Source organism: Loxodonta africana, chromosome 1, assembly GCF_030014295.1.
Source record: "Loxodonta africana isolate mLoxAfr1 chromosome 1, mLoxAfr1.hap2, whole genome shotgun sequence".
NCBI classification, from domain to species: Eukaryota; Metazoa; Chordata; class Mammalia; order Proboscidea; family Elephantidae; genus Loxodonta; species Loxodonta africana.
The window spans coordinates 46134389-46146692 of NC_087342.1; the positions used below are offsets into that span (position 1 = coordinate 46134389).

At 54.8% G+C, this 12304-nt stretch overlaps 1 protein-coding gene across 1 annotated transcript; it reads right to left on the bottom strand.

Moving 5' to 3' along the window:
* Window positions 1-270: 270 nt before the first annotated feature.
* Window positions 271-9440, bottom strand: NRN1 (neuritin 1). Its single transcript, XM_064295163.1, has 3 exons — window positions 9016-9440; window positions 4729-4873; window positions 271-1459 (listed from the first exon to the last, which is right to left on the bottom strand). The coding sequence occupies exons 1-3, from the start codon at window positions 9068-9070 to the stop codon at window positions 1231-1233; spliced, it is 429 nt and encodes a 142-aa protein (XP_064151233.1). The 5' UTR covers window positions 9071-9440; the 3' UTR covers window positions 271-1230.
* Between the last annotated feature and the right edge of the window lie 2864 nt (window positions 9441-12304).

Sequence of the window (12304 nt, forward strand, 5' to 3'; positions counted from 1 at the left end):
AGCCACCGCCTCTAAACTTCCCTTGGAAATGGTCTCTGCCTGATGCACACTGTTCTTAAAAAAAACAGCTTTTCCTCTTGGTTAAGTAAGCAGAATTTCGTTGACACGTCGAAGTGTCCAAGTTTAAACCTACCTGCTTGAAGACAGTACGTTACCAAGTGACTTGGTGAACAGGTGAATTTATCACCTGGCATCAGCTGTGTCTCTTTTGGCACCGTGAGAACCCGGCTGAGGAGGCAGGCTTGGGGTAGGAAACAAAGGACACCCCCGTTTCAAACAATAACTTTTATTTTATATGTCTCTATACTTTGTAGCAAATCTTTTTTGCTGAATTTAATTCATAATAAACTTTTTAAATTACATCTCTTTTTTTTTAAAATCAAGGCTCTTTTATGTCAAAATCTTTTTTAACTATATTTTAGATTAACATTTAACATTCCCCCCCCCGCTTTGTGATCTATACCGTTGGGTATTCAGGTATTACTGTATGTGTAACAGCTAAAACGAGAGAGGAGGAAAAATAAAGGCAGTGAACTTGGAAAGATGCATCAACAACAGCAGGTAAAGCCAACCCCTCAGGGATGTTAGCAGCATTCCTCGGCAGCCTTACCCTTTCTGTCTGAGATTTCCTCAACCCTTCTCCTCTCTCCCTCCTGCTCTAGACAAAACAAAGCCAACAATCTGTCCTTTCCCTTTTCTGGAGGAGAAATGTGCAGTGGAAATGATCAAAACAAGATACTGTGGAAGAAAGACGTGAGCGTGAATTATTCACCATATGCTTCGCACGTGGACATCTCTCTTGAATTCATTGCCCGTGGCCTTCTCCTCTCCTTCTCTTTCTTATTAGGAGGAGCCCATCATTTTTCATGTACTAACATGATTAATATATTAGGTGGCCCAGGGCCGTTCCTGAGATTCTTTTGCCAAAAAAAAAAAAAATTAAAAAATGGGGGTGGGTTTGCCGTTTTCTTACTTTTGTGTGAAGACGGACTAAAGCTGAGGTCGGATTTTGGCTGTGCTTGCTTGCTCACTGATTGGTAACATCTGGCAAATAAAACACAAGGAATCAAAAGAAACCAAAAAAGGAACCAGGATTTCCCACAATCCTATATGAGTGTTTTTAGCATCACAGAGAATCACAACGTCCCCAAAGAACGAATGGATCTTCCTCTCGATTTCCGGGAGCATGGAGTGAGTGTGGGTGGGCGCGCGGGGGGAGTCGGCCCGCGCTCAGAAGGAAAGCCAGGTCGCTAAAGCTGCCGTGAGAGACACCAGGAGCACAGGGAGCGCCGGGAGCAGGGACCCCGCCGCCCCGTTGCCGCTGCCGCAGAGTTCGAATAAGCTGCCTTGGATGTTGAGGTTTTTGGATTCTTTTCTCAGTTTATCCCACATATCTTTCGCCCCTTCCTGGCAATCCGTAAGGGCTGTGACCGTGCAGCTGTGGAAATCCTCCCAGTATCTGGTGAGGAACAGAACAAAACAGAAGAGGCAGGTTCACTTCGGGCACCGGGAGGACCCCAGGCCCACGCCCCTGCACCTCCCCCTCGTGGCCTCGCCAACCTACTCCTGCGCCCCCTCCCCCCACCTCTGCGCTGGCGCCAGGGCACCTCGGCCACCCCAGAAGCCTCCGTCCCAGGAAAGGGAGAGCCCCTTTTCCTCCGGGGTGCTCAGCGGGGTCCCGGCAGCCGGCAGCCGGACCGCGCCCGCTGCGCGGCGCTGGCAACTTGGGCTGCGCAAACAGATTGGTTGCCCTCCTCGGGGAAAGCTAGGAAAACAGTGCTAAGCCCTGCAAGCTGCCGCCCATTAATGCCTCTTAGCTTGCGGGATGGGTTACTCACTCCGAACACCGCCCTCCCCTCTGGGCTTCTCGCCTTCTCCTCCCTCACCCCTTCTGTCTCCCTCCCCTCCGCGCTGCGGTACCCTCTCGCCTCCGCCCTCGTTCTCTCCCTTCTGTTTTCCCCTCTCCACCTGTCCTTTTGTTTCCCATTCTCCTTATTTTCTCTCTTTCCTCTTCCCTGCTTTGTCTTCTCCTTTTCCCTCCCCTCCGTTCTCTTTTCCGATCCTCACTTCCCCTTCCTGCTCTTCGGCTGCTTGAGTCCCGGGGGCCCCGCCCGCCTTGCTCCCCAAGGTCACCGTCTCAGATTCGGTCCGGAGACTCGCGCGTGCCTCTCTCGTCTCCGGTATCGGTGAGCGGCAAAGCCTAAGCACCTGGGCCGGCTCTGCAGCCTTCCCCTGCTCAGGCAAACCGCAGGGCTCCGAGCCCTGCAAGCGGATGTCTTGTAACCCCACAACAGTCCTTTCGTGGGTTTGGGCCCCTTGGAACCTCCTTCTCCTAGGCCTTCGTGGTGTACTGCTCAGTACGCCAGGCTGGGACTCGGGGCGCTGCTGTGCCCTCCGCGGCCAGCCTTCGAGGCCCCACTCTCCCGTCGCTCCTCTTCCCGCGCCCCTCCCGGAGGCCCCGCGCCTTGCTCCGCCACTTCCTCCTCCCGGGCTTAGCTCCTCGCCCCGCCCCCACAACCTGCATTCAATCTGTCCTTTTTTATTGTCCCCCTTTCTTCTGAAAACCCAAAATAGATCCCGAGACTAAATATAATCCCAACCCGTGATCGATTCCTGGGGCGCTCTCTCCTTTTGGAGCTGAGTCGATTTGTGTAACTCCGGGCTGGCTCTCACCTCACCCGGCCCTGGGCTCTGGGTCATTGGCGACCGCCCTCCACACCATTTGGTTGTATTCTCTCCTCTCTCCCTTCTGCTCACCCGCCTGGACTGTAAACACTCCGAAGGCAAGCGCTGCGTTTGCCTCTATCCTGGTTTGCATCCCATCCCATCCTCTGGCTAGTAGTAAGATTTAGAGATGCTTGTCGGGTTGCCTTGAGCTGACGCTGTTTACCTCTAATGTCCTCCGCCAATATCTCATTTATGAGGGATGGGGCCCGGGCGTAGGGCTCCCAGATTCCTCAGTTTGTTCTAAATAGCAAGATTTAGAGAAGCCCTTGGGCCATCTGACGCCTCTCCTTTTTTTTTAAAGGAAGCACGCTGATGGAGAGCGCGCCCTCGCAGAAGACGGGCATGGGGAGGACGAACAGCCAGGTCGGACTTGTGAAAACACCACCACTAACCAAGAGAATGGGGCCAAGGCCCAGCTTGGCCTTTGACCTCCGGGCGGGTCCCTCCTCACTTCTCAGTTTTCCAGGACAAAAGTTCTGCTAAAAATTTTGAATTGCTTGAACTGAGTTCCAGCAAATGGTTGTAGATTTGGGAGCTAACCTATGGGGAGCTAACCTATGGTAAAGACATTCGGAATGAAAGTTGGGGGTATGCACCCCAAACCGGCCTTTATCTCATTCAAGATAAGAAAGCACAGCCACTTAGCTGCCCTTTGCCTCCTGGTGGGCACCAGAGTATTTGAGAAAACATGTGGCAAAATTGACCCATTTAATTATTCATAATTTAAACACACCAAAACCAAACCAGTTGCCATCCAGTCGATTCGGACCCATAGAGATCCTGTAGAACAGAGTAGAACTGCCCCATGGGGTTTCCAAGGAGCAGCTGGTGGATTCCAACTGCTGACCTTTTGGTTAGCAGCCGAGCACTTTACCACTGCACCACCAGGGTCCCAAATATTGATCTCAAATTAGGAAAAGAGGAAGGACTTAACAGTTTTAAAAAGATAGTGCATAGCCACTCCAGCCTCAGGGAACAAGGGACACTTCCTGAATTAGCCTTATTGTACCAGTGGTAGGGGGAGGGCAGCTTTTTTTTTTTTTTTTTTTTTTAAGTGTATGTGTGTTTTGGAGGACAAGGACATTTCTAAGGTCTGCAGCAACTATTACGTGGCCTGCCCACCACAATAGGGCTGTGGTGGTTACCTGATTTGAGTGGGTGCAGCCCTTTCCAGTCAAGCTATGGGAAAAAGCCACTCTGCCTGGCCATGAACTCTTTCTCAGCCCTCCTTGGGCCCACAGCTGCTCTGGCCTGGACAGACCATGCAGATGGGGAAAGGAAAGAAAGAAAAGAAAACAAGAAAGGCAAGGAAGGGGCTAACCCAAGCCTAGCGATTGGCAACAAATGCAGCCAAGACCTCAACCGTACCCATGACAGGCTTTTCTTGGGCAAAGTCAGTGGCACACAACAAAATATTCTCTCAGCCTCTCCTAGAAAGAAGAAAGGAGACTTTCACTCTGGCCTGAGCCCCCATTTTCTCGGTTTGTCTTCGAGGGGCATTTTATCAGGGGCAAATTGACAAGGTAAGCGACTGCCTTTCTCTTTAGATAAATCTAGTATGATCCAAAACGCTTCTCAAATCAGAACCAACAATTCTTCCGAGTGTGACTGCCTCAAAGCAGAGGAACTTTGCAGCACAAGGGACCGGTGGCATCCTCAGCCCCTTGCCCCAGCTACCAGCGCATCGAATGCGCGCACCTCTCTGCGCTGGCGTGAGGCCGAGGAGAGCCGGGATTGGACCCTGTCCCATAGGGTTCCCTTCTGCAGTCCACACTAGGCTGTAGGCCCCCCCTTGTCAGTGCAGGTTCGGATCCAGGGGCCTGGGCCTCAGGGCCCTTGGGCTTATTGCGGGACCTGGGCTTGGGGGCGGGAGCAGCAAGCCGAGGAAGCGCGGATTAGCGCCGGCTCCTATAGCGGAGCGCAGGAGGGGAGGCGCGGCGCTCTCGGACCTCAGCAGCGACCCCCAAACCAGAAACCCAGCCGGCCAGGCGCGACACTTACGTGCACACGGTCTGGATGTTCGTCTTGTCGTCGAGGCCCTGCGGGTAGTTGGCCATGCTGTCGCCCAGCTTGAGCAAACAGTCTGAAAAGCCCTTAAAGACCGCATCGCACTTGCCTGCTGCTCTCACGGCCTGCACCAGGTATGCTGCGAGGAAGAGGGTACACCAGTCAGCAAGGCCAAGGTTCCGCCCTGCCGCCCTACGGGGCCCGCCAGCCCGGCCTGGGACCCCGCGCAGCTTGGTCCGCATGGCTGGCAGCGGCCTCCGCGCGGCCCCCCTCCGCAGGGAGCACAGGTGCTAAAGGTGGCTGAGAGGCGGCACAGGAATGACTGGCCCGCACCCCACGTCATGTCTTAAGCCTAATGTCTCTGTGTGCCTGTGTGTGTAAATGGAGGTAGGTGACGTTTTCTGCCATGAGACCTTTCCTTTCCCTCAGCTCTTTCCCGCACCTTCTTTCATAGCTTTTTCTTTTCCGCGCCCCCCTCTTCCTCACCTCCCTTGTCTCTTGCCTCGATCTCCTCATTCCCCCACTTCCTATTCCAACAAATCCCAGCCACCCACACCACTGCCCCTCGCAGTGCAGTCTTCCATTTCTGAGGTGACAGACGGGGTCTCAACAGCAGAGTGTGGGGGTGAGGAAGCGGTGGGAGAGGGGCTCTGGACACAGCGTCGGGTCACGCAGCCGAACCGCACGCCACCCTCGAGCAAATCTCAGGCTCCCGGCTGAGCCTGCCCGCCCGCCCTTGGTGGGCGCGCAACTAACACTGCTGAATGGGTGATGAGGAAATAACGTCTCTAGAAGACAACAGCAGCCACCGAATTGATTGTTTCATTTGAAAACCGATTGCCGACTGTGGAGTCTTCTGCATTCCGAGTGATGTCGAGGGATCCACCCCCACCCCCACTGGAAAGAGAGCAGCCTTGGTGTCGGGAGCCTGGGCGGGGGAGACTGACTGGCTGTCCTCGGCAGTCGGGAGCCGATGCGCCTGCAAGGGTGACCACGGTCACCTCCGCGGAGGCAAATCCACTAGCCTCGGGCCCCCTGCACCCTGCGCTTGGGTCCCCGGTTCAGCTTCCCACTCACTCTTAAAACCCCGGACAAGCCCGCCACCTCTCCCGCCCCCCGCGGGTGAGATTGTTCTTCTCCAGGCCCCAGCCCTGCGCGCCCGGGCCCACAGCCCAGGGTCAAGGCCGGATTCGCCTCAGCCGCCCAGGGACTCGCGGCCTCTAATGGGGGCTCCCTGAAGAGGGGGCGGCAGGAGCTGGAAGAGGCGACCCAGGCCCCCAGCAGTCCTCCCTCCTGGCCTCAGGTCGGCCAAGCTCCGCGGCGGGTTCGCTGTGGCCGCTTCTCTCCACCCCGAGGCCGGTGAGCCGGGCTACTGGCTCGATTCGGAGCGGCCAAGAAACCCCCGGGACCTGGGCGGAGGGGGGGCGGAAGAGGCGCAGGTCAGCTTGGTTGGGGGCGGGGAGGAGAGAGAAAGGGCTAAGCTTCCGACTCCGGTTAAATCGGCCTCCAGCGCCCACTTCCCTGGGCGCCGGACCGCTCCTCAGTGGCATCCGGGCCGCCGCGCCCGGGTGTGACCGTGTCCGGGAGGACCTTACGCTTCCCCACTCCACGCTCCGCAGCCGCTTGTCCCCTAGCGCCCAGCCAGGCGCGGTCAAGGGGGAAGGTGACCGAAGCCGAGGCCGCCTCCGAGCTGGCACCGTTTGCAAACTGCTTCAGGAAGGGCGAGGCGGGCCTTGTGCTTTCTAATCCGGAACGGGAAGCGCTGGGGAAGGGACGAGGGTTTACTTCGACCTCGGCTCGGGCAGATCCGTAAACCGTCGTCAATTTTCCAGTCCTCCGGACTCGAAATCCTAAAAAGCCTTGCCACTGCAGTATCCAATTGAACAACAACATAGAATCTGGTGAATACAAAGACCATTGTTCTAATAGATTCCAGTCGAAATAAACCTTACTAATCGTCCTCGATTAAATGCACCTTTACAGGGGGAAACGAAACAGAACACAGTCCACCTCCCGGGTCTCGCCTCACCCCTTACCTCCACCCCCACAAACGAGGTGGGGAACAAGAAGCCCCTTAGATGCGTTGACAGTCTTTCAAAGGGAAGTTTGGGCTCGGCCGGGGGCGGGAAGCGCTCCTGTCACGTTATCTTTCCGGGCAATCCGCGCATGTGTGAGTGAGTGCGTGTGTAAAAGACGACTTGAAAATGCCGTCTTTTGCAACTATGACTCTTTGGGCTCCAGCCTGCTCTAGGGAGGCCGGGAGCTTACACGCGGGACGAATTTTGCAGGCGCACGCGTCTGGACAGGTCGCAGCCCGCGTGGCCCTAGCTGTCCTTCCTAAAGGCGGCGTCTGCGAGCCTTCGGCGGGCGATCCAGGCTCATACCCTGTCCTCTGCGGCGTCCCTGTCTTGTGCCATTTCTACCCGTTCATTCATTCGTTTGACCTCTCATTCATTTGAAACTTCCTCCCGCCAAGTGTTCAGTCCTGTTCCCCACCCTCTCCACCTCCCCTCCCCCTAACCCCCATTTTTGTTGCCAAATGTCAATGATTTGGGGCAGCTCCCAGACACGAATTAATAAAGGGCAGATATTCGGGAACAAATATGCCCACCCTCAATTCTAGAGCCAATATATGGTCATTTCTTGACCCAGGTTAAAGTGTTCCGAGTGCTTCAGAGACACACAGCCACTATGACCCCCCAGTGAGGTTATTTCCCATCGGGATTCAAAACAGACAGCTGATAACATTTTTTTTCTTTTCCCTCATAGAAAACAGAGCACCAAACTGTCTCCGATTAAAATCCCCGTCTCAATACCGACTGCTTCCTCCTGCTCTCTCAGATCCGTGGGCTAATTGTAGAATGCCACATTCGCTTGTTTTCATCATTTAGGAATTTGCTGCCATTAGAAACGTCCTGTATTTATTGCAACCCTCTGCACCAATGTCAAAGATTCATTCAAAGCGACCAGATTCAAAGCATGGAGTCATTTCTTAGAATCGCAGGAAAACGCCAGCATTCTGCATCCATGCATTCTCAAATCCCTATAAGGTTGATGCAAAAAAATCTCAGATACTCAAAATCTTGTCGAATGCATTAAAAAAAAACCCCACTGCAAGAATTCATTTGAATATCTAAATAATTCCAAACCTTGTTTCCTTCCCCTTCATCAGGAAATACGTTCTGCATTCCTTCTCTTCCTAAAACCAATTCCTTAAAGCACCCCCAGCCCCTAAGACTGCAAGGATGTGTCTGCAAAGAAGGCTACAGCCTGAAAGGATAGGAGGCAACAATGTCTCCAAAACCCTTTTGAAGGGTTTCTATTTTTTTCTCCCGTCCATTCTATTAATATCCTGCTTCCCTTTCATTTTAGGCCCACGTTAATTAATGCTCTGAGGGCATCAGAAAACGGGGTTTTCTAGTGCCCCCCATAATGTTTCCTTCATTCTGGATGGAAAAACGTGAACTTCAAAAAGCTCCCTGACAGTGTAACTACTACTCAACATTCCTCAGCACAAAATAGAGACAAAATCCGTCAATAACCAAGTCCAAACAAACAGAAATAACAAATACCCGATATGACACATTGCAAACACTTTTGAACCCTTTCCTACGCATAAAATGCAGATTGCCTATGTGTGAAGTAACAGGCACATGTGCCCAGAAAATTCTATGCATGTGTATTTGGCTGAATTCATTCTCTTCAATGGCAAGCATATTAAATTCTGTGGTCTGGGTCCACTATTGTTCTCGCATTTACACCGCCCCCCCCCCCCAAGTCTGATCTGCGGTTTTCGGTGCAAACGCTGCAGCTAGAGATGGGAGGGGGCGCGCAAGGAGAATGTCAAAGTTCTAAATGCAGCAATCGGAGCCCGGAATACCTCTGCTTTCTGCAGATAAACTTTCCAGTCCTAGCTGCCTAGCGAACTGAATTCTTGCATTCACCTTTCAAGCCTTCAAAATAAAACCTTGCTGCATAGTAAAGGCCAATGCTTTGCCCCAGAGCGCACTCGAGAAAGAAGCAAAGATGGACGTGCGCTTTAGAAAAAAGGAGGAAAACCCCCTTCGGAAAACGATCAGCCGCACACAGAAAATCAGCCGCCTTTAGGAAAACCAAGCCAGGATGCGCGAATCCTTAGGTGCCGGAGCCCGCCACCCTTGGGGGTTAGCCGGTTCTGCGCACCCCTAGGCGGCCGCGGGCCGGTCGGTGCCCCCTCCGCGCAGCGGACCGGAGCTGCTGCCTCCCGCCGCAATCCGCGAGCCCCGGCCGGCGGCCACTTACCTATTTGCACCGCGAGGATCAGTGAAATATATCTGCCGTTCAACTTAAGTCCCATCCTACGTTTAGTCAAACCATTTGCGACCGCAGACCTTTAAATAGTTAGTTTAGAGAACGCGGGGGAAAGCTGCAAAATAGGCATTGCCAACAAGTTCCGGGAGCGGCGGAGACTTTATGCACAGGGAAGGCAGAGGGAGGAGAGAAAGAGAGCGAGCGGGAAGAGAGAGAGAAAGAGAGAGAAACAGAGAGAGAGAGAGGCTGAGGGAGAGAGGGGGAAGAGCTGGGAATGGTTCACTCCATTAAGAGGGGGCGGAGGAAGTACAGCCTCACGCCCACGAGCAGGCCTGACGTGGGGGATGACACCGAGTGATTTTTTTTTTTTTATATAGACACCTTGGTAAAGAATCGCCATTTATAGTCATCAGAAGCTGGGATTAATCAGATATCTCCAATTAGTATGCGACCTGAACGAAATCTCGTCTCTCCGGGGGGTGACCACTTTCCCATCCCCGTGGCCACCCCCGCCTCCTTGTTGTTCCCGGGTCCCCCAACTCCGCCCCTTCCCTGTGCAGAACGGGGGCTTCCCTCCCCTCCCCGCCCGGAGCCGGGGAGTCCAGGCGCGCCCACTGCACTGCTGGGCGATTGTTTCAACCTGCGCCCACTCCTCCACGAGAGCCACCGCGCAGTCGGCCCCCGCCCTACGGTGCGCCGGGTGGGGGTTTCAAGGAGCAGGAGCGGGAAAAACTGCTAAGCCAGCTCTATTAATTCGAAACCCCCCTTGGTCGCCCGCCCCTGCACTTCCCTACCCTCTTCCTTCCAACCGAGCAGCGGAGCTCCGGGCGCAGCCTCAAGCGCCTGAGCACCTAGCCGGGCCCCCAGGGGCGAGCACACACACTCACACACGCCCCCGACCGCACACACTGCACCCGCGAGCGCGCCCGCACGCCCACGGCCAGGGGGTTTGGTCTGCACACGTAGGGACCTTGAAATATACTCGGCATGCCCTCTGAATTTCACCACCTCCGACGCCGGGCGCCGGCCGGAGGCCTCCCTTCACGAGACAAAGCGACCCAGGGTTTTTTGGGGGAGGTGGTGTTGGGAGGGAAGAGGACCGGGAAGGTGCTGGCACCTCTATAAAGTCGATTTTCGATACTAGTGATTTACTAACTCTCAGAGCTTTAGGAAATTTCCAAGGCAATCACTGGTGTTCGGGGTACTTTCTCTGGTTCCGATGCGCCTCTTGGGGTTATTTGTTGGGCTGCACACACACGTATACACACGTACACACACGTACACACGTACATCACGTACGCACACGCACCCGGAGCCACACACCTGCACTGTCTTTTGATGCTCGGGGCACAGAGCCGGTGCAGAAGCAGCCGGCTCCGCAGCGACGCGTCTCTGCAGCTGCGTTTTGTGTTTTGCTGCAAAGTGACATCGACGACAGCGGGAGTTTATGAAGGATAAAAAAAAAAGATAAACAGGGCTATTTCTTGTCCAAACGCCGTTAGATTTTGGTTTTGTTCCCTCTTCTGCACCAAAAGAAGCCTAAATTAAGTGTAAAAGAAGGCAGCGCCAACTTAATTCCTTAAGCCTGTGGGGAGGGGGAGGGGGTGGGGGGAGTAGGAAGAGGGGGGAGAAGAAAACGACCCCCCTCCAAATCTTCCAGAAATACACAAGTGAACATCAAGATATCACATAAGTAGTAGAAATGCAAACGAATTTGAGACCTCGAATCGAATGCATTTCTCCAGCAGCGTGCCACCTGCACACCTATCTGGGTGTCCCCATACTCCGCTATTTGGAGATGCGCAGACGAGGGAAAGTGAGGAAAGGGCGCAAAATGAAGACGGTGGGCCAGGCCGCAGGGATGAGAGGGCGACGGATGGCCCGGAGGTCCTCACTGCAGCATTCTGTGACGTAAGAGCATCTGCTCTGGGGCGGGCCCCCTCGGTGCAGACCCCGAGTGGGCGGGCCCGCGGGTTCGGGGCGGAGTCACATAGCCCCGCCCAGATGACGTCACAGAGCGGGCGGAGCGGCAAGGGCTCACCTTTCCCGCATCCAGGGCCACAGTGGCAGCCCAGGGAGTTTCCCTCCCCCACGGCCCTGAGGCACCGGGAAGAGCCGAAACCGTGGGCAGGCAGGGGGTGAGCAGGGGCCGGTGGCGAGAGGAAGGCGTACCTCGGACCCGCCCCAGACGTCCTCCAATGGCAAGAGCAGGCGGTTGTCCGAGGGGCGGGGCCTCGGGCCACAGCAAGCCCGCCCCGCCCCGCCCCGCAGCACTCCGGCCTGGGTTCCCGTCCCCGGGGGTCTCGGGGCGGTGTCGGCCCGCCGCGTCCTTGGCTGCTCTCTGCCCGGCCACCCTCCCAAGATTTTCCCAAATGTCGTTTTTTGACAGCGCCCTGGGGTTTCCCTACCCCACCCCCGGTCGTTTGTAACCTGGGAGTCTAGGGCGGGGGCAGGCCGCGCTAAAGGCCGAATACAGCACCCCCGTCAGGAGCGCAGCCACCGCCGCCGGTCGTCCCGGCCCCCGGCCCGCGGGCGCGCGGGAGCTGAGCTGGGGCGGTGCTGCGTAGCGCAATCCCAAACCCGGCCCTGGGCCCGGCCGCCCGCTTCTCTCCCTGCGCCACGCCCCCTCGCCGGCGCTGGTGTGTTTTTAAAAGTGAAGAAATGTGAGGCGAGCAGAATTAGCACTGCACATCAATGACTTTGGGGTAGATGGTTGAAAGCAGATGCTAACGGTGGTTTTAATTTTTTTCTAATTTTTTAAATTGCAGGTCGCTCTGCAGTCGGGGCTGCTTGTGGAGCCATAGTTCCTAATTTAATTCCTTAATTAAAGGGTGGTGTATGGCTGCCAACGCGTGCTGACTATTTGGGAACATTGGGAGCGATATCAGAGGTTGAAAGTGGCATTGGAGAAAATTCCCTTAAAAAAAAACCTTGATTACTTTGAAAAAACCCCATCCTCCATGGATTTGAGGCGAGTGGGAAGAGAGTGAATGGGAGAAACCCTGACCCTAGGCTTGCCATTGCAGGATCAAGCTGACCTTGGCGGGCCTCTCACTTCTCTGGGATGCGATTTCTCATAATCTGAAAAACGAAGCAAGAGACAGGGCTACAGTGTGATCTCTGAGGCTGTTTTCACCTTTGACATTTTGTGACCCAGGGTTTCCTAGAATCCTATGGATGGAGTTGGGGGTGGGGACGAACTGCAAAGTATGGGGTCAAGTCATGCCATAATGTTTGTCCATTTCTTGCAAAGGGTGTATTACCTTTTGATAAACAGTTT

Excerpts from the sequence above, each read along its gene's own strand:
- NRN1 (XM_064295163.1), bottom strand. The coding sequence starts at position 9,070 with ATGGGACTTAAGTTGAACGGCAGATATATTTCACTGATCCTCGCGGTG. Across the intron at positions 4,874-9,015 it reads GATCCTCGCGGTGCAAATAG|CATACCTGGTGCAGGCCGTG; the intron begins GTAAGTGGCCGC and ends TCTTCCTCGCAG. Across the intron at positions 1,460-4,728 it reads AACATCCAGACCGTGTGCAC|ATACTGGGAGGATTTCCACA; the intron begins GTAAGTGTCGCG and ends GTTCCTCACCAG.